Below are 15,931 nucleotides of genomic sequence, written 5' to 3'. Positions count from 1 at the left end.
GGCATACAAAGATCCCTGAGCTGTCCTTTCACTTCTTTGGAGAAGACCTGAAACCAGTCGTTTAGGTATAATCTTCTCCTCCAGGTTAGTCTTTGGGGGAGCGTGTGAGCAGTGACAAGGTACACATTCATTCCCGTTTCCTTCTTTCTGTCTCACCACACGCCTGGACTGTGTCATTTACTAGAGCAGTCCCCGAAACACCACACGCTGACTCATCTTCTGTCTTTTCATACTGTGCCCTTACAGATTTATAAAATAAGATTAGTCTTGCAAGTAAAAACAAAACTAAACTACAAAGTGTAAACTGAGGTCTATAAAAATGATTCTCAGAGGAAATGAATGGCAACCTATTATTTGAAAATTTTTACTAGATAATAAACTATGCTGCCTTCCTCTACTCTGGGGAGAGTGAATGACCTATTAAGCACTTTGGGACATGAATTTATGAATTTATGATAGTATTTATAACCTATCATTGCCATAGCAGAAAGAGCATCTGTCTTTAAGTAGGGTCTCTGACATCTGTGACCCCTATAGATGGAAATGCTCTTTTAGACACAAAATCAGCACTGCCAAATAGGATATAGTATGATCCACAAAAGTGAGCCGCATATGTGATTTAACATTTCCTCATAGCTACATTAAAAAAATAAACACAGGACATTAATTTTAATAGTGTTTTATTCACCCAGTATATAAAAATATTATCACTTCACCATGGAATCAATATGAACAATTATTAATGATGTATTTTACTTTTGTATTTTTGGTACTGAGTCTTCCAAATCCAGTGTGTGTTTTATACTTAAAGCACATTTTAATTCATTCACTAAATTTTAAGTGGTTAAAGATAAATGGGGTTCTACCAAAACAGTAAAGTTTTGTTTAATGGAAAAATATTTCACAGCATTTCCATTTGAAAGGAAATTTTATTTATTTTATGTTTTCCTTTATGTATTTTTAAATTTCAGTATAGTTGATTTACAATGGTGTGTTAGTTTCAGGTGTACAGCAGAGTGATTCAGATATATTGATATATATAAATCTATTCTTTTTCAGATTCTTTTCCATTATGATTTATCATAGGCTAGTTCCCTGTGCTCTACAGTAGGCCCTTGTTGGTTGAAAGTAAATGTTAAGTTGATTAAAATTAAGTAACATTAAAAATGAAGCTCTTTGGGACTTCCCTGGTGGCGCAGTGGTTAATAATCCTCCTACCAATTCAGGGAACACAGGGTTTGAGCCCTGGTCTGGGAAGATCCCACATGCCGTGGAGCAACTAAGCCCATGCGCCACAACTACTGAGCCTGCGCTCTAGAGCCCGCAAACCACAACTACTGAGCCTGTGTGCCACAACTATTAAAGCCTGCGTGCCTAGAGCCCATGCTCCTCAACAAGAGAAGCCACCGCAATGAGAAGCCTGCGCACCACAACAAAGAGTAGCCCCCTCTCGCCACAACTAGAGAAAGCCCGCACACAGCAACGAAGACCCAACACAGCCAAAACTTAAATAAATAAATAAATTTATGAAAAAAAAATTAAGCTCTTCAAGAAAACAAACTTATGGTTACCAAAGGCGAAAGGAGTGGGAGGGATAACTTAGGAGTTTGGGATTAACATATACACACTACTATATATAAAACAGATAAATAACAAAGTCCTACTCTGTAGCACGGGGAACTATATTCAGTATTTTGTAATAACCTATAAGGGAAAAGAATCTGAAAAAGAATTATATATTCACATGTATGTATATACACATATGTGTATATATAAAACTGAATCACTTTGCTGTGCATCTGAAACTAATATAATATTGTAACCTAACTGTACTTCAATAAAAAAAGAAGAAGAAAGAAAAAACATTAAGCTCTTCATTTGTACAAGTGCTGAGTAGTTACATGTGGCTGGTGGCTACTGTATCAGCACAGGTATACAACAGTCTCATCATCATAGAGGCTTTACTGGACAGTACTGGTCTAAATCCTTAAATCCTTATATATCTTCCATTGCAGCAGATTGGACATACTTCTAATATTATTAACATTTACAAACAATCTTATGATAGCCTAAGTCTCATGAAATTGAACTGATGATTATGGTTTGTGATTACATTTGTAGTTTCATAATTAGTTCCCTGGGAGCTGGCCTCCCTTCAACTCCAAATATTTTAACTTCATTTAGTGGCCACAGGCTAACTTCCAGCAAAGATTGGCTTCGAAGGTGATGAATTTCTATGTGAAGTGCCTTATGGATTACAAAATCAATTAACCTCCTAGCTCCTTCTGCTCCCAAGGTCGCTGTTCCCGACTTGACAAGATCCAGTGCAGCCCTTAAGATGCCCATCTGGGTATTGTGTCATAAAATGACATTTGGGTGTGAATTATTAGGACAGAAAGGTTGAGAGGAGAACAGAAATAGTAGCAGGGTTTTAAGGTTAATTTTGAATCTAGGTAGATGAACTAACACTAATGAAAGGTTTCTTCCCCAAATATGAAACAGTCCCACCCCATACACAGGAGAACTAAGAAGTAATACAGAATAAGATAAAAAATAAGTCAAGAAGCATGAGTAAGTGAATATTGTTCCACTCTTTATTGAGGGGCTGACAGTTCATTGGGGTGTCCTTCAGCAGTTTGGGTGCATTGGAGCACGGGCCCCCGTCTTAAACAAGATCAGGAAGGCACACAGGGAGGAGAGGGTTTTATTTGGGGAAAGCAGTCCTGTCCTGGAAGAGGATGTTTGGGTCTGCTACCAAGGAGCGGGACCTGGGCAGTGAAGCCTCGACCCTTGACCCTGGTCTCTGCTGCCCTCTGCGCCCCACTGTGTGCCCATGTTGCTGGGAATTTCAGGGCTTACATCTCCGGGTCACCCTGGAGAAGGTGGGTCCATTGTGGGTGGGCGCTCACGTTTTAGCTTCTCTTGGCTCAACGAGCTTTCTAAATCATATGCTCTGCATAGCCCGTGCGCCCCAGAACTGTGATCAGGTGTCAGGAAAGCCCTGGTTTCCCTCTGGGAACTCCTCCAGCCCTGTGCAACGCTGAAATGCATTTTTGACTTTGAGTCTGAGTCATTGAAAACGTACCTAAGCAACAGATGGTGGAAGCTCATTACTTCCTGCGTTTTGACTGAGTTTTGAACAGTCTTGAAGATCTTTATCTCCCCACCAAAGCTGTGGAGGTATGTGAATGCTGCGTAGGCATTTTAAAGAAGCCTTAAATTTTACTTAGAGGATTAGATGGGGGAGTTCTGATTCTTCTGCAAAAGGGACTTCCTCGGTTTCCCCTTTCATTCCTCCTCCTATTTAAAGGACGCTGTAGAATGGAATGATTCTAGTAGAATTGGACCCACGTGGCTATGGCAGGGTGAGCTCACCGAATTCCCACGTTTTACTAGCTGGTGGTGATACTTCTGCTCGTCACTGCAGACCTGGCTTCTCCTGCTGAGGTTGATGATACAGAGTAGCCGTCCTTGGGTGTTCCACATGGTCTGGGGCTTAAGGGATACTGATGGCGTGCTCTCCTCTGGTTGCAGGTGGCTGTGTTACTGCAACGTGCCCCAGTTCTGTGACAGTCTGCCTCGGTACGAGACTGCCCAGGTGTTCGGGAGAACCTTGCTCCGCTCTGTCTTCACCGTGATGAGACGACAGCTCCTGGAACAGGCGAGGCAGGAAAAAGACAAACTGCCACTGGAGAAACGGACTCTAATCCTCACCCATTTCCCAAAGTAAGGGAGTGCTCTTGTGGGTCTTTGATGCAAGGGCTTAAGACTGATGGATACACAGCAAAGCCTGCCTCAGTGACAAATCAGGAGGGGTAGGAAAGAGGGACCCCATCTTTCTCAGCTCCCTCTGGGAGCCTCCATGGGTACTTTCCAGCCCATCTGAGATGAGCTTGACTCTGTACGACTGGTCCCTTAGCCTCGCCTCATTCCACCTGAGTCTCATGGGGCTGGGGGGTGGGGGTGGGGGGTAGGGTGAGGGTGGTTGGGGGGGGAATGCTTTGTTTTGTATATTCAGCTGCCAGGATGCTAGTGGGGGGTGGGAAAGGTGGTGCAGAAGCCATTTCCATCTTCCCAGAAGTGGTGCAGGAGAAGTCAGGTGGCTGTTTCTTCCGTCCCACGTCTCCAGCCATTTCCTTTTTTTAATTTTTTGGCCCACCATGCGGCATGTGGGATCTTAGTTCCCCGACCAGGGATTGAACCCGCGCCCCTTGCGTTGGAAGCACGGAGTCTTAACCACTAGACCTCCAGGGAAGTCCCATCCAGCCCTTGCTAAGATTGGCGGATCAGTCCCATCTCAGCTAGAGTGAACTAGACCCCCAGAGCGGGGCCGGCCGGGAATAGAGAGGCCTCCTTCAGAATGATCCTTGTTCCTGTGTACTCAGTTTCTTGTGGAATGTGCATGCTCTTGTGCACCTTTGCTTCTCACACCTGCCAGAACTCCAACATGTGAATAATCATTTAAATGTTTTTCAAATACACGCAACGTGTCAAAGGGATAGGAAGTTGCAGTGCCACACCATTGGCCTTGGAAATGAATTTTCAGTGCGAAGAACCCAGAATTTAAGCTAAGAGGCTGGGTGCTGGTGAGAGGCTGGGGGTGCAGGTGATGGCTTGTCATGGAGCAGGGACAGCAAGACAGGAAGGAGGCAGTTCATTCTGCCTGGAAGCACCGGTCTGCAGGGGTAGAAGGTATCATTTGAAAAGGCATTCTAGGTCTGATAGAGTTCTGCCATGGAGAACTGCGAGACAGCAGAGTTTCAGAGAGGAGCCATTATAGTCTTTGAGCAAAGATTGATGAAATCCTGTTTTATCTGAGAAACTGGATTTTTTTAATTATTACTATTTCTGGTTTACCCAATTTGTATCTCAGGAAAGATGATAGTTTTAAGTTTTAAAAATAAGTGAGGCCCAGGGCTTCCCTGGTGGCGCAGTGGTTGAGAGTCCGCCTGCCGATGCAGGGGCCACGGGTTCGTGCCCCAGTCCGGGAAGATCCCACATGCCGCGGAGCGGTGGGGCCCGTGAGCCATGGCCGCTGAGCCTGCACGTCCGGAGCCTGTGCTCCGCAACGGGAGAGGACACAACAGTGAGAGGCCCGTGTACGGCCAAAAAAAAAAAAAATAAGTGAGGCCCAAAACAAACAATAACAAAAATGGTTTTCTGATGAAAATGGACTGAACAATCTTTTTGAGGATAATTCTAATGAGCTTTAGCTGAACGTCCAATATTTGAACATAAGTCCTAGCCACGTGATTTTCAGTATTTCCTGAAGGCAACCAGCACACGAGACTGAGGCAGGACATGGACCCTTTGGTATCCTCCAGGGAGGAAGGTTCAGAAGCACTTAAACTGCAGTTTGAATGTTGCCCCTCAATGGGTAATGAACTCTGGGCAAGCTCATGTATTTCAGTGGCTGCCTTTTAACTGTTCTAAGCTTCTTTCCATAGAGATTAAAGCAGTTTTCTTATTGCTCTATTACATTTGCCACATAAGTAGCATTTCATGTGTTCAGATTATAGTAGTCGTTCTGTCTCTAAGCCAAGGGACAAAGAGGACCCCTCTCCCCTCCCCCCTCACACCTTTTGTGGTGCTTAAAGAGAAATTTTAATTACCTTGCATAGTAGCAATTTTTTTCCCCCATAGCAAACTCAGTTTGCTTCTTGCAGGTATTTGCTAATTATAGTGTTATGTTCATTCAGCCCATAGTTCTGGCATGCTTATGCTGTTCAGCTGAAAAATCAGTGTTGCTTTCTTTTTATCTCTGTTACTAATGGTAGGGTAAGACTACCACCCACTTCTCCTTTTAAATCCCTTTTCATTGAATCTGACAACATTTGAGGCTGTTAGGGATTTATACCTGCAGATTTGGCGGCAGAATCTCATACTGAAGCCGGAGGTGCCATTTGCATCTTGGGCACCAGCTCAAGGGGAGGGCTGCAGACTGCTTCTCACACCTGGTGAGGTCGCCGTGCTTCTCAGATGCGTCTTCAGAGCTTACATCCTTATCTTCCTGCTCTTCATATGTTGCCGCTTCTGCTTGGCTTTAACGTGTGCCTTTCCCCAACGCCACCCCCATCCACCTATTTACACGGTTGTTTTTAAAAACTTTAGTATCTGCATTTCATTCTAAAAGTGATAAATGGACATGTTGATGAAAATTTGGTGCACAGGGAACAAAGAAGCAAAAGACCACTATAACCCTACCACTGTGATATGCTTTTTGTGCTTTTAGATATTTCAGTTTTTTCCTCCGTGTACTGCGTTCTTTTATTCTACATATAATTTTGTATCCTCTGTATATAAAACAAGCATTTTCTCATAGCATTAGATGAGCCTGTTCTTTATTTTATTGAAATAACTAAATATATGTGTGTGTGTGTGTATATATATATATATATATATATATATAGAATATAACACACACATGATTATTTTCCTAAATTATTAATGACATTCTTCTTTGGTGAGTCTCTTTAGGGCTTTGTGAAGTGTTCCCATTATATAATTACTGATAAAGAAGGAGCCTGGAAAAGGAAAGGAAATTTACTTCTGTGATAAAGGGCAGTTGGGGAAATCTTGAGGGCTGTGTGAGGTGAAGGCAGGGTCTGCTTAGCACAAGGGGGAAATGCATCGAGAACCTTCCATCTTGTCAGCAAGATCAGAATGTGACCTTAGTAAGGATTTTACCTCCTGTTGCTGTCAGTCTTTCTGTGTTAGATAAGAAACATACTAAAGTGTTTTAAAGAATAAGTTAATGGTGGCTTGCTTGGCAAAAGGCGACTCATGTCGTTTCTGTAAACCATGAATTACACAACTGAGTGCAGGTAGATGTTCACGCAAATGGTACCTTATTCTTAAATCTTCTGAGTATGAACAGCAAGTCAGAAGACCCTCAGGACCTTTCCCCACCTGTCTTCACTTCCAAAAATGCAACCTCTCCCACCCCGAGACCTTCTGAAGTCTTGCCGGATTTGATTAATGAGAAGACTAGTGGCACTTTCAGTAATTGTGATGATGATGATGATGATGATGTTAATGTAGGTCCTTGATCAGTTGTCCATACTTGGTCTGTTTCTCAGTTCAAGTTTTAAGGTAACTTGACACCTTTATAAAGGTAACATAACACATGGGCTATACATTATCATAGCTTTAGGGGTGGGGGCAGGTCCCCCAAAGCAAATCCATTTATAAAGACTGTAAGTAGTCTTACGTATGTTTTGTTGCCAAATGGATTAGGGAAAATACTTTTTTTAAGGGCTTTTGGATTTCAGAATTTCAGAGACAGGATAGTAGACGTATATACTAGCTAAACTTTATTACATCATTGCAGTGTAAACTTCTTGAGGGCAAGACGAGGTTGTGTTCCCTCTACCCTCCAGCACCTGGCACAGCACCTGGCATGTGGTGGGCATTCAGTGTTTGTTGAGTGAATGAATGAGCACTTCCTAAGGGGTCATCACCATTTGAAGCATGACATTAGTGTACTCCTCACTACCATCTTCTGCAGGAGTTACTGTTGATATTTCCATTTTATAAAAGTGGAACCAAGGAAGAGGAAAGTTAAGAACTTGTTCCAAGCTCACACAAATAATAAGTGGTGAGTTTGGTAATTGGATTTTAGAACCCAAGCTCTTAGCCATTATTCTGTACCCCTCCATGAGAATTAATGTACCTTAAAAAGAGGCTTTCAGGAAGACATTCCAGGACTAGAAGTATAGATTTGTGTTGGTATTTTAATCATAGTTCTTCTATTTTGGGGCACATAAGAACTGTCCAAGGTACTTATCAAAAATCAGTTGCTCAGACCATTCTCCCAGACTCCGATTCAGTAAGCTTAGGTGGGGTTTGGGTATCTATACTCTTACCAAGGTATTCGGGTGATTTCTGTGGGCCCCCAAAACTTGAGATCTGTTTTTTTATAACACGACAGGAAATATAACGTAGTAATTAATCACACGTTCTGATCTTGGCCCTGCAATTTACTGGTTGTGGGACTTTGTACCAGTTATTGAGCCTCTCTGTGCCCTAAGTTTTTCCATCTGTAAAGTGGGTACAATAATGGATCCTATCTCATAGGTTGTTAGGAAGATCAAATGAGTTAATATACACCAACTACTTAGAGCAGTGTCTATCCTATAGTAAGAGCTATGTATGTGTGTGATAAATAAAAATAAAATACGTAGCTCACTGGGTTGATGTGAAGATTCAATAAGAAGTTCTTACCCAGGGAAAACCATAATTCAAAAAGACACATGCACCCCAATGTTCATAGCAGTACTGTTTACAATAGCCAGGACATGGAAGCAACCTAAATGTCCATCAACAGAGGAATGGATAAAGGAGATGTGGTACATATATCCAATGGAATATTACTCAGCCATAAAAAGGAATGAAATTGGGTCATTTGTAGAGTCATGGATGGACCTACAGAGTGTCATACTGAGTGAAGTAAGTCAGAAAGAGAAAAACAAAATACTGTATATTAACGCATATATATGGAATCTAGAAAAATGGTATAGATGATCTTATTTGCAAAGTAGAAATAGAGACACAGAAGTAGAGAACAAATGTATGGATACCAAGGGGGAAAAAGGGGGCTGGTGGGAGGAATTGGGAGATTGGGATTGACACATATACACTATTGATATTATGTATAAAATAGGTAACTAATGAGAACATACTGTGTAGCACAGGGAACTCTACTTAATGCACTGTGGTGACCTAAATGGGAAGGAAATCCAAAAAAGAGGGGATATATGTATATGTATAGCTGATTCATTTTGCTGTACAGTAGAAACTAACATAACATTGTAAAGCAACTATACTCTGATAAAGATTAATTAAAAAAAAAAAAAGAAGTTCTTAGGACAGTGCAGGCACATGGCAAGGATTCCATAAATACTATAGCGGCTTTTGTGATGGAAATGACGGTGACAGTGACCGCTCTGTGGAGGACTGGAATCTGGTTCCGAGATTCCCTGAGGGGGACTGGGTGGAATCCATTTCTACTGATGTAATACTCTGTGTAGTCTAGCTCGTATCTATCTATGCAGAGCCCAAAGAGAATACATCTGTAGAAATGCATTCTGTTATTAGAATATACCAGGGCTGCCCAACTAAATCATCACTTGAGTCATAATTGACTAGCATATTTCTTTTTTTTTTTTTGCGGTACACAGGCCTTTCACTGTTGTGGCCTCTCCTGTTGCGGAGCACAGGCTCCGGACACGCAGGCTCAGTGGCCATGGCTCACGGGCCCAGCCGCTCCGCGGCATGTGGGATCCTCCTGGACCGGGGCACGAACCCGTGTCCCCTGCATTGGCAGGCGGACTCTCAACCGCTGCGCCACCAGGGAAGCCCCTTGACTAGCATATTTCTAAATTGAAGATGGGATGCTGGTGTTCATGTGATTGCCGTGGGTGGTCAGGGCTTTTGTCCCTCTAGTAATGCATTAGTTTTGACCTCATGCTTGCCTTTACTCTTGTGCCTAGGTTTCTGTCCATGTTAGAAGAAGAAGTTTATAGTCAAAACTCTCCCATCTGGGATCAGGATTTTCTCTCAGCTTCTTCCAGAACCAGCCAGCTAGGAATCCAAACAGGTAAAAAAAAAATTTTTTTTTGCATAAATCAAAAAACAACCAGGAAGTGTTCGTTACAGTTCACTCTGCATTTATTTGTGTTTTTCATCAAGAATTGAAGACTAGCACCAGCAAAAAAAAAGTAAAAGCTCTGGCAAACCTTGCATCTACATCTCTGTTGGTGAGGAGAGCAGGTGCAAACCAAACAGTTAAAATAACAACAGCTGCTGCGCCTGCTGTGGGAGTTTGCTCAGCCCGCGCCCCACAGCTGTACGGGAGGTTTAAGCCCAGGCGGCTCAGGTCTGCAGTCATGCTGGATCTTTTTGAAGACGCTTACAGTCTTGGTCAATGGCCACATATGCCCAGGAATCATGTCTCCATCTGGTTTCTGAATCTGTGGGCTCTGGTTTGGGCATCAAGTTGCTCTCATGGATAATGGTAGGATAGTGAGTCTCAGGACGTGAAGTGGGGTCAGGGCGTCAGCTGGCATTGCCTCGGGTCAGCCAGTGGCCTCAGCGAGCATTTTGTGAGGAAGGAAGATGTGTAACTTCTGGAGTCACACTGTCCCTAGAAAGAGGGTCTGAATTCCTGCCTTGGATGCTCGGAAAATTTGGAGAAGTTTGGCAAGAGATGCCAAAGCAGTAATTTGTATGTGGCCTTGGGGAAAGATAGAATGCAGAATTTTGATGTCGAGTTTTTAGTAGATCTAGTTCAATGCGTCACACGGGGGCTCTTAAGTATTGCCTCCAGCAAAGGGTAATTTTATTCTCGCCTTTCCCCCACCCCCCAATTTTTTAAATTGAATACATACAGTGAAAGGCAACCTTTTTAGTATGTCGTTCTGTGAATGTTGGCAAACACACGTAGTTAGTTGTGTAACTACCACTACCATCAGAATATAGAAAAAAAAATATATAGGACAACTGCGTCACCCCAGAAAATTCCCTTGTACCCCTTCTGTAGTCCATTCAGTGCTCTAACCCCCAGCTTCGGCAACCACTGATTTGTTTTTTGTCCCTGTAGTTTTGCCTTTTCTAGAATGCCGTATGAGTGGAATCCTAGCGTTCTGACTGGCTTCTTTCACTCAGCATACTGCATTTGAGAAGGTGATTAAAACTTTTTTTTCATCTAGACCCCAAGTTTGGATGCATATAATTAAATCCTTCCAAGCAGAGTACTTAGGGAATGAGGTATTTTGGTTTGGATCAAACCATCTTTGCTTGGCTTCTTGTTACCAGAAACATCTTTTGTGCTGTTTTTTCACCTTAGGTCATAGAATATAATTTCATGTTTCTCTGGTTCAAAACCTGTAGCGCTCTGGGGCTTTTCTGTGCATGGACAGAACTCCAGACCTGAGTGTCAGCATTTCCTGGACGTGCTCTGTGTAGCACCTGGGCATGTGTTCTGTATTTCTCTCTCTGTCCCCATGTTGTTCACTTTGTCTCTGTCTTTATCTTACCTAACTTTCAAATGGCATCTCTCCCACAAACTCTTTCCTGATTCTCCCCATGCCTTCCAGTAAGGGCTGGATCTCCTTTCTTCTGAATGTTCGTGGAAGCTTGATAACATCCTATCGCCGGTTGTTTAACTTGGCAGCACCGTGGCATCACCCATGTGATGTAAAATACTACTGGTTTCGAATAGTGTTATTTATTTGTGGTATGATTAATTATAGAACTTTATTAATTTGGGATGCTGTCAAGGAAGGGAAGAAAATATATTAAAAATTTAGAAGAATTAAAAAAAAAGTTTAGAAACCACCTAAATTTATAGCCTGACTCTTAGTGACTCAGTAAAATATGCCATATAGAGGTTCTTGTTTCAATAAATAGTTAAGAATTGCTTCTATCCGTTTTTGCCAGTAGATGCTTCTGGATGTTTGAAAATAATTTCCTTCTTTCCCACAATTATCTCCTGATTTTCTACAGTATTTATGGCACTGGTTTAGATACTGAGAATAGCTATAAATAAAACAAAATGATTTATTTTAAGGAAAAAAAAAATACTACTGATCTCTGAGGCCCGTCCCAAGAGGGTGTGATGTAACTGGCCAAGGGCATGGCCTGGACGTGGCCAAGGACGTGGCCTGGACATCGAGACTTTAAAAACTCCTCAGGTGACCTGATGTGCAGCAGTCTGAGTCACACAGCACTCACCTCATGCTACCCTCGCCCCCTTTTCTCTGTACATCTCTGTCTCCTATGAGTGTGACTGCTGCATGGTCAGAGACCCAGTTTTGCCACGAGAATAGCTGATACTTCCAGTAAGTGCTCGCCCTGAGGTTTGCTTCCTGTCTTTGAGCCTTAGCACAGACCATGAGAAGTTGGTGTGATTATCCCCTTTATGTGGATGAGAAGTGAGAGCTCAGAGAGGAGCAACCAGTTGCCCAAAGGCAGAGCTCGTGAGTGACGGGACTGGGCTTCACACTGAGTCTAATTCCTGTCTCTTGCCCTGTGTCAAGAGCCAGAGCTCTAACTGCTGCTCTGCACGGCCCCAGTGTGCTTTGCAAATGTGCAGGCGAGCGCATGTGGAAGGAATGAGTGAAGAACCTGGGCCGGGGACACCAGAGCTATTTGTCAGGGTCATCTTAGTTCTTTTCTGGAGGGACTTCTGGAGAGGATTCCTCTCTGGGTGAAGACTTCCCTTGACCCTCACCTGCTCAAGATGCCTCCCAGTCTGTCCCACTTCCATTGTGTTGTCTGTCATCACACAAGATGGAGAAGGCGGGACGTCTCTGACCCTCTGGGGATTTCAGATTCATCTCTGTGTCTCAGATTGTCACCCAGTTCAGCTGGTTTGTCAGTATTACCTGCCGCCGTCGGAAGCAGGCTGTCTTCTCCTGTTCAGCTGTAATTGCAGTGTGTTCTCTGGGGGAAGAGGAAAGTGTAATCACCTACTTAATTGGCATGTCTGCACATCTATGCAACTGTGATAAATGACATTCATAATGATGGCTCTGAACTTTTGCAAGGTACTCAGATGTCTTCTGAATCACCAGAGCTTCCCCTTTGTGTAGAATCGCTCCAGGGTACTTAGAAATTCAGAAGCCTTGTGTGCTGGGAGGAAAGCCGTACAGCCTGGTGCTTTAGTATATTCTGATCCCCCGTTTTTTTCTTTTTCTTCTGGGGGTGATGGTTTCCTCACCTATGTTTTATTTATTTTTATTTAAAAATTTTTTTTATTGTAATGACCTATATGGGAAAAGGATCTAAAAAAGAGTGGGTATATGTAGATGTATAACTGATTCACTTTGCTGTACGCCTGAAACCAACACAACATTGGGAATCAGTATATTCTGATTCTTTACATACCAACTGCTGTTCAGTTAGGATCGCTATGGGTCCATGTCTCTCCGTGGCTTGGTTTACTTACTCCATCACTCTCTTGGCTACGGGGAAAGTCCCCCGTAGACCACACTGTGGCTGCCTTGACACCAAGATGAATGTGCTCTCTGGGCATCTGTCTGCACTGAGAATGTCCGTGTCCCTCATCAGTCTCACCTCATCAGCTACGGATCAGCAATCACACTAGCACACAACGTCCTACTTCCTACGAAGGCCTTTTTGAAAAAAGGCAAAACAAAAAGGTTTTGTTTGGAAATACTCTCGAACTTGCAGAAAAGTTACGAAACTAGGACAAAGCAGTCCTGTGTGCTGTTATGTTCTTTGTTTAATTGTTAACATTTGCCATACTTGCTTCATCATTTCTCCTATTTCTCTGTCTCTGCCTCGCTCCATAAATATGTGTGCGTATATGTATGTTTTTTGTCTTCTAAACTATTTGAAAGTTACAGACGTCATGCCCCTTTACTGACTTCAGTGGGTATCTCTTAAGAGCAAGGACGTTTTCTTATTTAACCGCAGTATAGTTATCAGAGTAAGGGATTTTAACCTTGATGCAATATTATTATCTAATCTATGTGCTATTTTCCATTTCGCCCCTCATCTCAGTGATGTGGTGTATGGCAATTTCTGTGTCACATCGGGAGGCACGTAACGTTGGCCTCTCCCATTATTGCTGGTGTGCAGTTTGATCACTGGCTTAGGGTGGGCTCTAGGAGGTTTCTCCACTGCAGTGTTACCATTTCTCCTTTTGTAATAAAAAGAACAAAAGTACTTTTGTGGGGAGATACTTTGAGACTATCCTGTCTTTATCAAAATTCTATTCATTGGGACTTCCCTGCTGGTGCAGTGGTTAAGAATCCGCCTGCCAATGCAGGGGATGCGGGTTTGAGCCCTGGTCGGGGAAGATCCCACATGCCGTGGAGCAACTAAGCCCGTGCGCCACAACTACTGAGCCTGCGCTCTGGAGCCCGCAAGCCACAACTACTGAGCCCACGTGCCACAACTATTGAAGCCCGCGCACCTAGAGCCCGTGCTGCACAACAAGAGAAGCCACCGCAATGAGAAGCCCATGCACTGCAACAAAGAGTAGCTCCCACTTGCGACAACTAGAGAAAGTCCGAGTGCAGCAACGAAGACCCAGTGCAGCCAAAAATAAATATTAAAAAAATTATATTCACAGGGTTTAGACTGTACAGATGATTCTTCCCTGAATCAATTATTATATACTGGCTGCTTCCCCCAGCCCCTGCCAACTTCCATCATTCCCTTCTTATTTGTTGGCATTCTCCTGTACGAAGAGTTTCACCTTTTCCCCACTTATTTATTTATGATTTTATCAATTTGGACTCGGATATCTTTATTCTATCCAATGGGTTATAATCCAACCCTGTCTTTCTTATCATGCTCACATTGGTCCCATAGTTTTTATTTTAAAGATGACTTCTTTGGGGTGATGGGCAGGAATGGGATGGTGTCATGTGCACTTGGTTCCTTATTGCCTAAGAAAGAAGTCATTTAATACCTTCTTTTCCTTTTCCTGGGGGCAGTTATCAATCCACCTCCTGTGGCCGGGACAGTTACCTTCAATTCAAACTCAGCTTCCCTTGAGCAACAGAATGGAGGGAGCAACAGTCCTTCCTGTAAAGGTGCTTCGGGGCTTGAGGCAAACCCAGGTAAGCTCTTTGAGGGCATCATAGAGGACTGTGATTTGCCCTAGAAGCTTTATTATCTGAGGAGTGCCAAAGGTAGACTTCGAACAGATTGTACATGTCCAGGATCTCAGTGGTTGGAACTCAATTTGAGCTGTATTGGTTAGTTATTGCTGTGTAACAAACCCACTCAAAATTCAGAGTCTTAAAACTGTAATCTTTTATTATCATAGCTCACTCATCTTGTGTGTTGCCTGGGAGGTGGCTAATCCCAGCTAGTCTCCTTCAGGCTGGGCTTGCATATTTCTCATCCTCCTTCTAGGACCATTGGGTTTCTTCACCTTCCCTTGGGGCAGAATATGTCCCTATTATGGCGGCAGAAGCAGCAGAAAGCAAGAAGAAATACACTTTCTTGAAGCCTAAGCTCGGAACTGGTACCCCATCACACCTGCCTCATTTTGTCCTCTAAAGCTAATCACATGGTCAAACTCAAGAGTAAAGGGGTGGGGAAATGTACCCTACTCCTTTTATAGGAAGAACTGCAAAATCACATGGCAGAGCATGGATACAGGAGGGGAAAGAATTTGGCCTTGAATGTAATCTGCCGTGTGGGCAAAAACATCTCTTAATCCTAAAGGCATTTCACAGTTACAGGATGTTTTGAAGGTTGCATTTCTGTCCACAGGCTTGACCTCAGACAAATCTTGGGCATGACCAAAGTTTGACATTCAAGAAATGACATAAAAGGGGGAGAGAAGAGGATTTTGAATGAAGTACTAAGCATTTAGCATTGGTGCCACCACTGTCTCTCCCACGTCCAAGGGAGACATCACTAATTAATCTGGAAACTCTTTGCCAGTGAACTTGGATGCAGCCTAAGATGCTTTCTTATCACATCACTATTAGCAGTCTATCAAGTTTGGGGCATATTGGGTATAAGCCTCAACCGCAAAATAAATAGTTCACAGTGTTAATCTTGGGGAATCTTGGAATTTGAAGGCTTCTTGGTCAAATGACTGAAAATATTCTCACTCACCTCCAATCACAACAAGTAAAAAGTTATGAAAATAAGAACTCAACCAAAACTGTTTAGTAAGTAACATATAATATTTGGAGAAGCATCTTTTATAGACGAGATACTTGACATTGCTGTGCTTCTTTTTAGCTAAAGTTGATGGGAATGCTATATGGAACATGCTTAGTGGGATTCATACCTGAGGAATAAATTAGATTTGAACATCTAAAAATTGAAAAAATTTTAATTGTAAAAATAAATGCATTGTGACAGAAGGAAAAAAAAGAAAGAAAGAAAAACCAAACATGATAGTGGAAGGGACAGAAAGCCACCATGTAATCTAAGG

General features: G+C 42.8%; 1 protein-coding gene across 2 annotated transcripts in view; it reads left to right on the top strand.

Moving 5' to 3' along the window:
* The window catches only part of KAT2B (lysine acetyltransferase 2B), a 102,408-nt gene that overhangs the window by 59,349 nt on the left and 27,128 nt on the right, over nt 1-15,931 (top strand). For both annotated transcript variants that reach the window (XM_067737378.1, XM_067737379.1), the window contains exons 6-8: nt 3,535-3,726; nt 9,492-9,598; nt 14,469-14,594. In XM_067737378.1, the coding sequence (XP_067593479.1) occupies nt 3,535-3,726; nt 9,492-9,598; nt 14,469-14,594 (425 nt within the window). The remainder of the gene's footprint in view (nt 1-3,534; nt 3,727-9,491; nt 9,599-14,468; nt 14,595-15,931) is intronic.

Source organism: Pseudorca crassidens, chromosome 5 (assembly GCF_039906515.1).
Source record: "Pseudorca crassidens isolate mPseCra1 chromosome 5, mPseCra1.hap1, whole genome shotgun sequence".
Lineage (NCBI taxonomy): Eukaryota > Metazoa > Chordata > Mammalia > Artiodactyla > Delphinidae > Pseudorca > Pseudorca crassidens.
This window is presented reverse-complemented; position numbering and strand designations above follow the sequence as displayed.